This window comes from Heloderma suspectum, chromosome 4, assembly GCF_057233095.1.
Source record: "Heloderma suspectum isolate Gila_16-S chromosome 4, 16-S_ref, whole genome shotgun sequence".
In the NCBI taxonomy this organism is placed as follows: domain Eukaryota; kingdom Metazoa; phylum Chordata; class Lepidosauria; order Squamata; family Helodermatidae; genus Heloderma; species Heloderma suspectum.
In genome coordinates this window covers 87567697-87581211 of record NC_139461.1, presented here as the reverse complement: position 1 = coordinate 87581211, position 13515 = coordinate 87567697, and the positions used below count along the sequence as shown (strand labels likewise).

The 13515-nt window shown below is 42.6% G+C and overlaps 1 protein-coding gene across 7 annotated transcripts in view; it reads right to left on the bottom strand.

Moving 5' to 3' along the window:
* The window catches only part of LDLRAD4 (low density lipoprotein receptor class A domain containing 4), a 439787-nt gene that overhangs the window by 22754 nt on the left and 403518 nt on the right, over window positions 1-13515 (bottom strand). The window contains exon 1 of one of the 7 annotated variants that reach the window (XM_084849941.1): window positions 3573-4435. The exons of the other annotated variants lie outside the window; for them this stretch is intronic. Coding sequence (XP_084706067.1) covers window positions 3573-3642 — 70 coding nt within the window. The 5' untranslated portion in view covers window positions 3643-4435. Of the gene's footprint in view, window positions 1-3572; window positions 4436-13515 lie in introns of those variants that run through there. 7 annotated transcript variants of the gene reach the window in all.

Genomic DNA, 13515 nt, shown 5'->3' with positions numbered 1-13515 from the left:
CTGGCACTTTTACAAAAGCCTTGTATAGGCCAAGACATGGGCACACTCCTCACACAAAGGCGTTCACAGACACTTCTACCGCAGAAACAAATCTGGATGGAAGTGCAACAACATTCAGTATACTGAATAAGCCAGCCCTAAGTATGAGCAAAGCAAATAACTTACAGCTTTTAGAACAAGGCAAGGGTTTTAGTGACTATCCAGATGTTGCTGGACTTGAGCTCCCATCAGCCCCAGCCATAATGGGCAATGTCAGGGATAATGGAAGGTATAATCCAAAAACATCTGGAGGGGCACAGGTTGCCCACCCATGCGCTAGAAGAATCTAGAAGTTATAAGCACGGACAGTTGAAGAAAAACTACTCGAGCATTATTGCATTTGTACTGGAGTTCCGTTATCAGGATGAAGAGGGACAGATCGGCAATCACTAGGGAGTCATTTCACAGCTCACATTCCAAATACTTTATGAGCTTGTATTACACTTTTAGTGCCATTACACTATCAGAATACTGAAATCACTATTAATTTATCTGTAACTAGTCTCCCACTACCACCATCAACAGTGGAGGTGCAGTAAGTGGGAATGTAAGAGAAAGGTTACTACCCAGAAGGGTTGCTTTGAAGAAAAAGAAACGCTGAATATGCAGATCTCTCATTAAAAGGCAACAAAGAAAAAAAGAACAAGGGCTGCCTTTGCTTGGATCATAGTGGATTTTTTTAACAGTGAAACCATGGTGATGAGAGATTAACCTAGAAAGTCACCGTAGTTTTACAAAGTCGCAATGCCCATAAAAAGTCTTAAAGATTAAAGAAAACGCCCCAGGGTATTACAAATGTTTTCCTTTTGGAAGACATGATAATTGCTTTACACACCTCAGATTCAATTAATGCATCAATTAAAATTATGGCACTTTGGGACAAACTTGTCACATCATTAATCTTGAAGACTCGCACCTTTAGCCATTCAAATTAACAGAAAAACACATCAATGACAGAATAATGTACTTGTTTGTATGTGAAAGAACTATTTACAATTCAAGTCTTCAGCAGCCCACACTAGGCCAGGATTTAGCCTTTTTTGAGCCAAACCATGCTCTTGGATACACTAGGATAGCTATGGTAAACAAAGGGCAAAAGTGTATTAAATTATATGTACTAGCTGACATCTTAATGAATCATAATCTCTTAGTTACAAGGAATTCTGTAATCCACAGAAGTAATAGCTGGCTGGCACTTGGGCATCTTCAGCATGCAGTTTGGGGAAAGGCAGAATTGGGACTTTGCTATTTGTAAAAATAAGTGCACATAAAGATGGATAAGAGTACCCTGCGTTGAGTGCCATTTTTCTTGATAGAAAGGCAAGGTACAAATCAAATAAATAAAAGCAGCGTATAATTCCTTTTCTTAAGGAATCTTGGCTGGACGAAAGGTGCAAACTTTAAAACAGAAACAATTACAGTAAAAACAAAACATTATTCCCCTCCAATCTGTTCCATTCCATTTATTCTGGGAGGGAGTAAGGTTAGCAATTTGCATTTTGAAACAATCAAGATTCCTCTCCTCCACAAGTATTGAGAACATATAAATGGGTCAGTGGCAGAATCTAGCAACACCAAGAGTAAGGATATGCATTCCAATATACATTTCTTGGAACGGACAAGAGTATAATATCTTCTGCACATAATTTCATTACACATGTCTGTTATGCAATTAAAGAAAATACACATTGCTTTTCCTTTTCTGCTTCTCTAGTTGCTTCCTTGCCATAGCTATCAACCAGTTACAGATCCCCAGTGGTCCGGTCACAAACTCCACATGCCACATTCAATAGGTTAGTTTTTCCTCAGGTCGCTGTACTGCTACTTAGTGACATCAGGGTACAAAACAAACCCTTAATTTCTGTGCCCTACGGGTGTTCCCCCCCCCCAAGAGGGCACAAGTTTTAGGTTTAAAAGGCACTGTGTAACCATTTCCGAACTACAGGATACCAGCCTGCCAATTATTTTAGATGCCAATAACCTAACTATTTATTTGGCCCAAAGATGTATTATTTCTGTGTCAAATGAACAACAGTTGCGAAAGAGAAATGAGCAGAATAAGTAATGTTGATTTAGGCTTTCCTAGAATGCAACGATGGCTGGAATGACGTTACTTCTGCATCTGCCAAAAGCATAGTCTTCTAAATTTAATCAAGGGTCATGCAGACTTTTACAAAAGGGCAGTTCCTTTTTTTTCTATGAATAGTTATTTTGCCACCTGAACACTTATTTAACAATCTTGGGGGTGGAGACCCACTCTGAAAAGATGCAATTCAAATCTGATCATCTGAGGGAGAAAAAATAACCATGCCACTTGTTTCACATTTGGCCAATGCTATTATAACACAATCAAGAGCATTTTTAAGAACTGGAGGGGCCTGTATATGAATCCATGTGTGCATGTGTACAAAAGTACAAGAGAAACACACACACACACACATACACTTGGTGAGTCACAATCAGGCAGTCTTGATTAATAGGATGTGGGTTCATTTCCAAAGCTACATCTTCAGTTGCAGTACAGTTTCACAACTTCAATTCCAGTGCAGTTTCTAACTCTGGGCTCTCTCCTCACACATCCACTTAATCACAAAGCGTTTGTCTTTGGACTCTATAACAGGTGAGAAATCATTTCCCATTCCAAAACCCAGCACTAGGGATTATTTCAACAAGGCGGATAAAGTTTTTGTATAAAAAAATTATTCATTTTATACTTGTATATATAATTATAGTACCACCACCACCCCGAACATTTTACTCTTAATGAAACAAACACATCCTAAAAGTCCACAATCTACATAATGGCAAATGGTGTTACATAAGAATAAGGCAACAAAACTTGAGAAAACATATTATAAAGATTTTTAAGAATATGCCTGATAGTCTCTGGGGACACAGAAAAAAGGGAACATGAAAATACAAAATTAAAAGCACAAGAACCCAACCTCTGTACACTAGGATAATTATAAGACTTTCAAGTACTGAAATATAAAATGAAAGGATCTAAATATACCCTTTAAGAAAAGAGATACTAATGGTATGCTGATACATGTCACATCCTTATACACCTCATCAGTCTAGAATAATTATCACCCCCTAGCTCCATACCCAAATATAATCGCCACCTACAAGCACGCATCAAAGAGGCAGGGAGAGAAAAATCCATCTCTTTTTTTATAATTCAACTGCCCTGATCATAAATGTGACATGGTGACTGCAACCACAATCCTAACCACACTTACTTCAACTAAACAGGACTGGCATCTGAGCAGACATGCACTGGGTTGCCTGTAAAGTCATCAGTTACGGGGTAACTCATTATGTTGGGTAACAATCTTCAGCATGCACCTTTCCCTTGAAGTCTTTGAACAGAAGGTAGCCAACTTAAAAATCCACATTTTACACAGAGAGATCGCGAGAAAAATTAAACCAGCGAGGCAACAGGACGCAACTGAAAGTAACCTTAAGAACAGAGAATTAAAGAAAAAGAACTTGACGAAATAAACCAAGGGAGAGAGGAGAGGCTAAAATACCTCTGTCCAGAACCAGGTCTTTCAACTGAGCATCCTTCAAGGTTGTACTGTTAAGCTGGTCAGTGGACATAATCGTGTCCTTCTCCGCCGGGAAAGGAGCCCTGGAGCGTGCAGGGCATCGCCTCGGGCTCCTCGCAGCAGCCGGGCAGCGTCCTCTGGAGTTCCCCCGCTCGCCCAGGCAGGTCAGGATCTGGCTGGCTGCATCTCTCCCTCCTCAGGCAGGCAGGCAGCCGCGGAACCAAGCGCCGCGCCCCCCCCCCCCGGGGCTGGGTGGTTCAAACCGCAAGCGGAGGCGCCCAGTTCCCGCGAAGGGCCCGCAGAGCAAAGCACAAGCGCCGAAATGGGGGGGGGGGGCAGCGGGCGGGGCGTCAGCGGAGAGACTCTTCTCCGGGGCCTTTCATACTCCCCAGCCTGCGGCGGAGTCCCCCGGCAGACTCTGTTTTGCCCCACTAACAGCCGCCGACTGGGACACAGAAGCCCTCACAGAGCAGACGCCCCTGCGTGAACAGGCACGGCACGGGCGGGGGGAAAGAAGAACCATTTAAAAAGAAAGGAAAGAAACCTCAGTCGGCCATCCCGATTCCGTTCCCTCTGTAATAATGTTTAAAAATAAGAAGGCTTGAGAAGGAAGGGGAGAAATGAGGACAAGAGCGGGGAGAAAGCCAAGGAAGGAGACGGCGGCGGCGGCGACGCTCTTACCAACTTCCCGCGCACAACTGCTCCGCCGCCGCCGCTTCGCTCTTTAACCCAAGCCCAACTGACACTTTAGAGGTGCCTAAGTCTTCCGCATTACTGCTCCAGCGCGACGTGCGTCACTCCATGCCCCAAACGCGGCCTTCGCCGCCGCCGCCGCCGCCGTAGTCGAGAGGCTCCGCTGGGCTCCCTCCCCCACGCCCCACGCAGTCCTCGGCGATTGGGGACTGCTCACACATGCTCTTTGCAGCCGAGCTCGCTCTGGCGCCGCCAGCGGCGGGAGAGCAACCGCTACCCTTGCCGCTGGCCGCTGCCGTATGATGCAGACGCGGTGGCTGCTGTATGTCGTCCCCCAACAACCCCCGCAACCCCCCTCCGCGAATCTGGAGGAAACACCGCAGGGGCGGTGAAAAGGGCCGCAAGGCTAGTCTTCTTTCCCTGAGGTGCTTTCTCGACGCAGTCAGGAAGTCATTTGCCTTCAAGTCTTTGTAAGACGAAATTCCTAGCGGGAGGGGAGGGCGTGTGTAGCTCATGTATGCATTTACGTAAGTGTAAAACGTTTAATCTGATCTCTTCTCCCCCCCACACACACACACACCTTTATTTTTTTTAGGTTTTGTCTCATTGACCCCCTCTTCCTTACACTTGGAAATGGGTGTGGTCTGGTCACAAACTATTTTCAAATACAGCAGGTCTCTTCCATCTTTATATGAAAACCATACACTAAATAGTCTATATGCAGACTCTCTTTCTACATTCTGTTTTGCAATATGACGTAGCAGCAGATGACGGATGGGACTTGGACTATGAAGTTGTTGTTGTTCAGTCGTTAAGTCGTGTCCGACTCTTCATGACCCCATGGACCACAGCATGCCAGGCCCTCCTGTCCTCCACTCTTTCCCAGAGTGTGCTCAGGTTCATATTCATTGCATCGGTGATGCTATCTAGCCATCTCATCCTCTGCTGTCCCCTTCTCCTTTTGCCTTCAATCTTTCCTCGCATCAGGGTCTTTTCCAGTGAGTTTTCTCTTCGCATTAGGTGGCCAAAATATTTGAGCTTCAGTTTCAGTATCTGTCCTTCCAATGACCAGTCAGGGTTGATTTCCTTTAGGATGGACTTCCTTATAGCTTTCACAGCCATACGTTGTCATTGTTCAGTTGTGTCCGACTCTTCATGACCCCATGGACCATAGCACACCAGGCCTTCTGTCCTGCGCTCTCTCTCGGAGCGTGCTCAAGTCCATATTCATTGCATCAGTGATGCTATCTAGCCATCTCAGCCTCTGCCGTCCCCTTCTCCTTTTGCCTTCAGTCTTTCCCAGCATCAGGGTCTTTTCCAGAGAGTTTTCTCTTCACATTAGGTGGCCAAAATATTTGAGCTTCAGCTTCAGTATCTGTCCTTCCAATGAGCACTCAGGGTTGATTTCCTTTAGGATGGACTGATTTGACCTCCTTGCAGTCCAGGGGACTCGTAAGAGTCTTCTCCAGCACCACAGTTCGAAAGCATCAATTCTTCGGCACTCAGCCTTCCTTATAGTCCAGCTCTCACAGCCATACGTTACTACTGGGAAAACCATAGCTTTGATTAGACGGACCTTTGTCGGCAAGGTGATGTCTCTGCTTCTCACTATGCTGTCTAGGTTTGCCATAGCTTTCCTCCCAAGGAGCAAGCGTCTTTTAATTTCATGGCTACAGTCACCGTCTGCGGTGATCGTGGAGCCCAAGAAAATAAAATCTGTCACAGCTTCCATTTCTTCCCCTTCCATGTGCCAGGAAGTGATGGGGCCAGATGCCATGATCTTCATTTTTTTAATGTTGCGTTTCAAACCACCTTTTGCACTCTCCACTTTCACCCTCAACAAAAGGCTCTTTAGATCTTCTTCGCTTTCTGCCATTAGGGTGGTATCGTCTGTGTATCTGAGGTTGTTGATAATTCTCCCAGCTTAATTCCGACCTGTGATTCATCCAACCCGGCGTTTCTCATGATGTACTCTGCATATAAGTTAAATAAGCAGGGTGACAATATGCAGCCTTGTACTCCTTTTCCAATTTTGAACCAATCGGTTGTTCCATGTCCGGTTCTTACTGTTGCTTCTTGCCCCTCGTACAGGTTTCTCAGGAGACAGGTAAGGTGGCCTGGTACTCCCATCTCTTTAAGAATTTGCCACAGTTTGTTGTGAACCACACAATCAAAGGCTTTAGTGTAGTCAATGAAGCAGAAATAGATGTTTTTCTGGAATTCTCTTGCTTTCTCCATGATCCAGTGAATGTTGGCGATTTGATCTCTAGTTCCTCTGCCTCTTCAAAACCCAGCTTGTACTTCCGGTAATTCTCGGTTCACATACTGCTGAAGCCTAGCTTGTAGGATTTTGAGCATCACCTTGCTGACATGTGAAATGAGCACAATTGTGCGGTAGTTTGAATACTCTTTGGCTTTGCCCTTCTTTGGAATTGGAATGTAAACTGACCTTTTCCAGTCTTGTGGCCACTGTTGAGTGTTCCAAATTTGTTGGCATATTGAGTGCAGCACTTTAACAGCATCATCTTTTAGGATTTTAAATAGCTCAGCTGGAATACTGTCATCTCTGCTAGCTTTGTTGTTAGGAATGCTTCCTAAGGCCCACTTGACTTCACTCTCTAGGATGTCCGGCTCAAGTTCAGTGACCGCACTATCATGGCTATCGGGGACATTAAGATCTTTCCTGTATAGTTTTTCTGTGTATTCTTTCCACCTCTTAATCTCATCTGCTTCTGTTAGGCCCCTGCCTTTTTTGTCCTTTATCATGCCCGTCAAATCCCTGCTCAAGCTGTGAAGCTACACTTCCTCTCAGCCTAATCTACCACACAAAAATGGGAGCAAGCCATGGGCTTCAGCTCCTTGGAGAACGGGCAGGATACAAAGTGATAAATAAGCATTTACAACTGAGGCATCCCAGATTTAAAGGCATCCCTGGGCCTTCCGACCTTAAGATAGTAGCAGTTTTTTTGTTTTGTTTTCTTTTGTTTTTACCATTTTGCTTGAACTAGCAAAATCGGAAGCTCCTTATTCATCTTCAGCACCAGCTCATGAAGAAACCTTTTGCTAGCATAGTGATGGTTAGTTATTTTTTTAAGCCTTAAAATTATGGTTTAAATTCCTAGTTACTTACTGGTACAGGAATGCCTCTATGGTGGTGGCTGGAGTCCTGCATGGTTTTTAGCTAGAGAATCCTGGAGGGGTAGTGTTGGTGTAGTTCAGGCAGGCTGGGCTGGCTGGCACACAAGCTATGGCTACTAATTGTACAGTAGCTTCCTGTTTTAAAAGTCATGCCTCCTTGCTCTTTAAGTCAGGCCCTTTAAACTACAGGAGGGGAATATAGGTTCCAGCTGCATGGAAAAAGAGCTCCAGGCAGGCATAGGTGAAAGAAAATGGGATTTGTTCTGATGGGCTAAGAGGGGAAACTATTGCTTTGGGAGAAATTAACTAAAGAGGAATTGCTTTGAGGGGAGTGTACTTAAGTGGGGGAAGTCACTTAGCATCATCTAGTACACCATTCTGTTTGCAGCAGTGGCCAGCCAAATGCTTCTGGCAAGTTTATGAGCAGGCTATGACTGGCAACAGCTTCTCTATGTTATTTATCCCCAGCTCCTGGTTTTCAGAAGTATAGTGCCTCCGTATATGTAGCTACTATCTAAATATTCTGGACTTCAGCTGGTCCAGAATGCTGCAGCCACACAGTTGTCTGGGGCCAGTTATAGGGAACATGTGACTCCCTTGTTAGAGTGGCTTTACTGGACGCCAGTCTGTTTCTGGGCTCTATTACATGGTGGTTATGACTTAAAATACCTTTCAAAACCTGTGACAGTTCTCTCTGTCCTGCCACTATCAGAGGCACATTTAATGGGAACAAAAGAAAGGGCCTTCTCAGGGGCTGCTCCCAGGATTTGAAACTCCCTGCCAAGAGAGGCCAGACTACGTTCATCTGTTATCCTTCTGCCAACAGACAAAGAGATTTTTACTCAGGCAGGCTTTTCTCATATAAACTGATTTGCTGCTGAATTGGGCTTTTAATCTCATGGGTACTGTTCTTTCTTTGTGCTTTTCTTTGTCTTTTATTTTTATTTGTGTTTGATGTGTTTTTATTGGATGTGTCTCTGACTGATGAGTTTTAATGTTTTAATTATAACTTTGTTATTTTTCTCATTCCACCCCCTTTAAAAAAAAATTACCTTTTTTTCTGAAAAACTGAGCAATTTTGGATTAGGAAATATTGTCCTTTAAAGTAATAAAACATATAAGACAAGGTGTTCATATATTGGTACCTGACCTTTAATCCTCCAAAATGATTTCTAAAAACTACATCATAGGAAGATCGTTATAGGAAAACTAGATATGTAAAATTTCTGGAACTTTTGATGCTGGGTGGGAGAGGGTTTTTTTTAATCCTCTCTGTAAGATTCCTAGTATTATTTCTTCCATTACTTATTAAAACTATTAACCTAAGCTATATTTCACTGACAGACATTTTGGGATGCTCAGTTTCCCAGCATGTGACTAGAAACACCATATTATAATACGTAACAAAAATGTGCATTTTTGTCAGTTTGGGTATCATTCTATAGAATCCTGTGTTCCTGGGCTTATCTTGGTTATATGCTGGAGCAATCAGTAAATGTAGTTCTAAAAACCACATGTAAAAAAACACTGTAGGTACATCCGCCATGGCTGTCACGTGCGATGTAACAATATGTGGGTTATCCTTTCCTTTCTGAAGAATGGGGCCCAGATGCATGCTGGAGAGAGGAAAGAAGGGTAGGGTGGCTGGAAGTAAAATCATGTTCCAAAAAGTTCCCAAACAGTTTTTGTTTAATTGGATGGGCAGGAGACCTTGGCAGGCACCAAGGAAGGTGCCTGTGGGCACCATGTTTCTGACCCCAGAGCTAGGATGAGGAAGGAAGAGGAGGAAAACAATGTTATCCTTTGTTTATAATAAGCACTCAAAAAAATGGTGGCGTCGCTACCTCTTTTTTTACCATTTAGACTTATATTTTATTTTGGTTTTAATGTGATTAGGTGTGAGCAAGTAAACAGATGGCACCAGCTTGGAGATTAGAAACAGAAGCCAGAAGAAATAAGTTTGGAGGAAGGATTTGAAACAAAAGTAGAGTGTTTAGGCTTCTATATTAACTCACTGTTAAAGTTTTTTTTTTATTTGACATTATTAGTAACTACTTTGAAAACTAACCTGATTTTTTTTAAAAAAATCCTTCAAAGGCTTGACTAAATCTCCCCTAAAATCTTGTTTCATAGATAAACACAGCTGTGCTTCATCCACACAGTCCATGTGGTCCACCCACAGGCCATATACTTCCATTAAGTGCCTCATTTGTGTTCCTGAGTCTGTTTGTGCAATGCAGGAATGAATTATCCTGGGACACAAAATATTACCACTTCAAAAGCAAGCTAAGATTCAGTCTTGAATGTATTGAAATGTAAGCCAGCAGTTCCTAAATAGTAATTTGGGGGTAGTTATCAGACTGCAGACAATGTTATCATCTTGGCGAATGTATCAGGGAATTAGTGTGGCTCAGTGGGTGGTGTTCATCTTGAAAGATCAGAGTTCAAATCCTACTTCAGCTAATGACCCAGTTTGCACATCATGGCGGCAAATCATGGGTCATTTAACCTATGATTTACAGGGATGTGAGCAGCTTCCACTTTCTGTGAACAACCTCTGATTGGCCTGATCAGAGGTTGCAAACATAACATGCCAACCCAGGCTGCTGGGTTGTTTAGGGTCTAAACAACCCAGCAGTAAATCCATGGCTTGTTTGTTGTTGGATTAACAGCTGCAGTGCTTTGTCCCCAAACAACCCAGCAGTCTGAGTTCACGTGTCATACTCACAACCCCCGATTGGGGGTTGTTTACAGAATGTGGAAGCAGCTCACACATGACACACATCCTGGCAAATCATGGATTAATTAAACCATTATTTGCCACCCCTAATGTGCAAACTGGCCCACTGAGTGGCTTCAGTATAACTTCCTCAGCAGTTTATATCATCTGTAAACACTCAAAGTGATGACCTACTAGTCATCATCTCAGTAGCTTTTGGTACCATTCAGCCAGGGGAATTTGTTGGACCAACTCTGTGGTTCCACTCATACCTGCTGGGAAACTCAGAAACTAGCATGTGGGACTGTTTCTCAACTCCATGGCATTTAAGCTGGGAAGTCTCACAAGTCTCTATCTTATCCCTCATGCTCTGTAACATTTATATCAGGGGTGGCCAACTTGTGGCACTCCAGAGGTTTTGGCGTACAACTCCTTTCAGCACTAACTCCCATCTGGGGAAGAGAGAAAGAATGGGCCTTTTTGGCAGTTTACCACCTTCCCTGACCTTAATAAAATATCTGCCTGTGCATTAAGATCATCAGAGGAGGCCCTTCTCTATACTCCTATATGAGAAGTATAAAGCCAGGGCCTTCTTTGCATTGGTACCCCGACTTTGGAATGTCCTTCTGCCAGTGGTATGCCTAGCACCAACACTGTACTTGTTCTGGCACCAGGTTAAAAATGCCCAAGCAAGCAGTAAATAAATTTGTAATTTTTTAAGCTGGTTGAAACAGTTTTTATACCTCTTGATTTGTTGTACTAATGTTTAAATGTAAGGCTGTTTTATTGTATCGAATGTTTAATTTTTATGTACACCAATCTGAAATTCTCTCTTGAATGAAGGCAGAGTTTATAAAATTTTAAAATAAATAATTTTTAAATAAATGAGTAATACAAACAGTGAGGATTAACAAGATTTAATTTGTACAGCTGCTGGAATATTAAAAGTTCCAACAGTGTCCATTTTCAAGGTTTTCTCCACAACTCTGAGGGATGATATCTTGTTCTAAAGATCAATCAATGTAAAATGTCATTCTCCATATTTTATATGTATTCTGTGCTAAATTCCTTAGTGAAGCAACAGAATACACAGAATATATTTTGTCCTCACAACTGGGTTAAATAACAGGTTACTGAACATTCTTGCACCTGATCTCACTTGGCAGGAGAGTGTGGTGTAGTGATTTGTATTGGACTAGAACTGGGAAATCTGGGTTCAAATCATCACTGAGTCATGAAGTTCATTAGATAGCATTAGTTTAGACATTACCTCTCAACCTAATCTACCTCTCAGGGTTGCTGCAAGGATAAAAAGGAAGTGGAGAAGGATAGTGTATGCCACCCTGATTTCGTTAAAGGATAGGTGGGATATATACGTAATAAACAGAGAAAGAAATGTGAGTAAGAAGTTGCTTATTGCAAATGAATGCAACATAATGGGGAAAAGGAGAGAGAATACAAAAGGCTGCTATAAACTGGCCCATGATAATTGGTTCAGGTCTTTTCATGTGTGGAGAACATCTCTAATGGGATAAAGTGTCGGTGTCGATGAGAATCAAAATTCTGTGTAGGCAGCTGTAATGTTAAAAACTGGTATAGAGTGACTTCCTATTAATTCAATCACTGGCTAATTCAATCCTCCATTTGATTCCGTTACAATCTCAGGAACCAAATAATCCTTACTTAAAATGGCACAAGTGATTTCTTCCCTTTACAGCGATCACATTTCTATGCATTTCAGCTAGTTGGTGAGACAGTCTAATATTGTTGGCTACGGAAGACTAAGTAATATGAAAAGCCACACATGACATACCATGCGAGAAAAAGAGTAGAAACAAAACTGTTAAATCAGGCATGTGCCTCTAGCATTTAACACTCATTTTCTCCATTTCTAGCAACTATGAGCTCTGTGATGTGGGTTCATCTGGAGCACATGTGCATAACTTGTGGAGGAGCATGTCTTAAGACAGAGGAAATTAATAACCAGGTGGACCTTATCACCTTGTGATTCTGTGGCCAGTTCTTCTGTCTAATCTCTATCACTTCAAACTGAAAGTGAGGGATCCTATGATGGAATTCTTCCATAATACAGAAAAAGAAATTCCTCCACACGCATTAGCATGTCAGGCAAATAGTTTTAATCTAGTTTTCTGTGTGCAGGGAGTTTTCTTTGTTTTTTGTATGGTGGAGGAGGTGAGCTCAACCATATGAGCTCACCTGCAGTCCGAAGTGGTACAGTCGGGATACAGGTGTACTACCTAAGTAAGAACTAGACCATGTGCAGTTGGACTTGAAGCTTGTGGGATTTACTTTGTTTTCGCTAGCACCTTAAGATCCACTAACTGGAGCCAGGTGGGGCAAATTGGTGGCTCAGGGGGCTAAGTCAGATACAAAATGGTGGCTTGGGCTGGAGCCAGTTGCCTACTGCACTCCATGAGCCATAGACTACGTCTGAGTTACTACAGATCATGGATGCTAACAGCCTTACTAAGGGGGTGGGCAAGTCTTTTTTGTTGTTGCTAATACTAAATGATTAGGAGTCTGAAACCGTTGCCAGTCTACTGTAAATTACCCAGAGACCTACCAGTTAGTAGATCCTGATCCACCATCTGCCTGTCTCTGAATTAGACCAACTAAATAAGCGCTCAAGATTATTGTTGACTCTGTTTTATGCAAACCATTTTTGCAGCCAATAAGATGCTGTCTTCCACCTCGATCCATAGTTGGTTGCAATCCAAGATCAAGCTTTGATCCTCTGTTCCTGTTCACAAAGGGATGACACTGTTTAAGGATTTTCCTACAACATCTATCAAAAGAAGGATTCAACCTTACGTTTTCCTTCATCCCATTCAAGCAGTAGCTAAAAAAAGGTGCAGCAGAGAAATGCATTAAAAATCTGAGACCACACCTCATGTATTATCCTTGCATAGAAATATCACAGCTGAGAGTGAAAAAGACAGAGACAGAATTAGCAGGGGTGCCAGCATCCATGCATATGGAAGCATCTTATTGCTCCCTGACATAAAACCTAAAAGCCGTGTTGTTGAAATATATGTCGCTAAACAAGCTATTAACAGCATTTTACACACAAAAGGGAGTATTCACTCTTTCACTAAAATGAGTCCCTTTGGGGCCACAGTGTGACTCATGCCTGGTAGATTATTCACTTGCCTGAACTGAATTGCCTGCAAGCCATCTGCCAGTCATAGTGAAAGAGACGGACGGGTCAGGAAGCAGACTACTAAGCAACTGTAGATGCTATGTGTTAATACGATGAGTTGAGTAGAAAGAGCTTTGTGTTATTTCGTGAAACATCATGATGACTATGCAATGCCAGCATAACATAAGATTTTGTGGTTTTATTGATATAGTGGC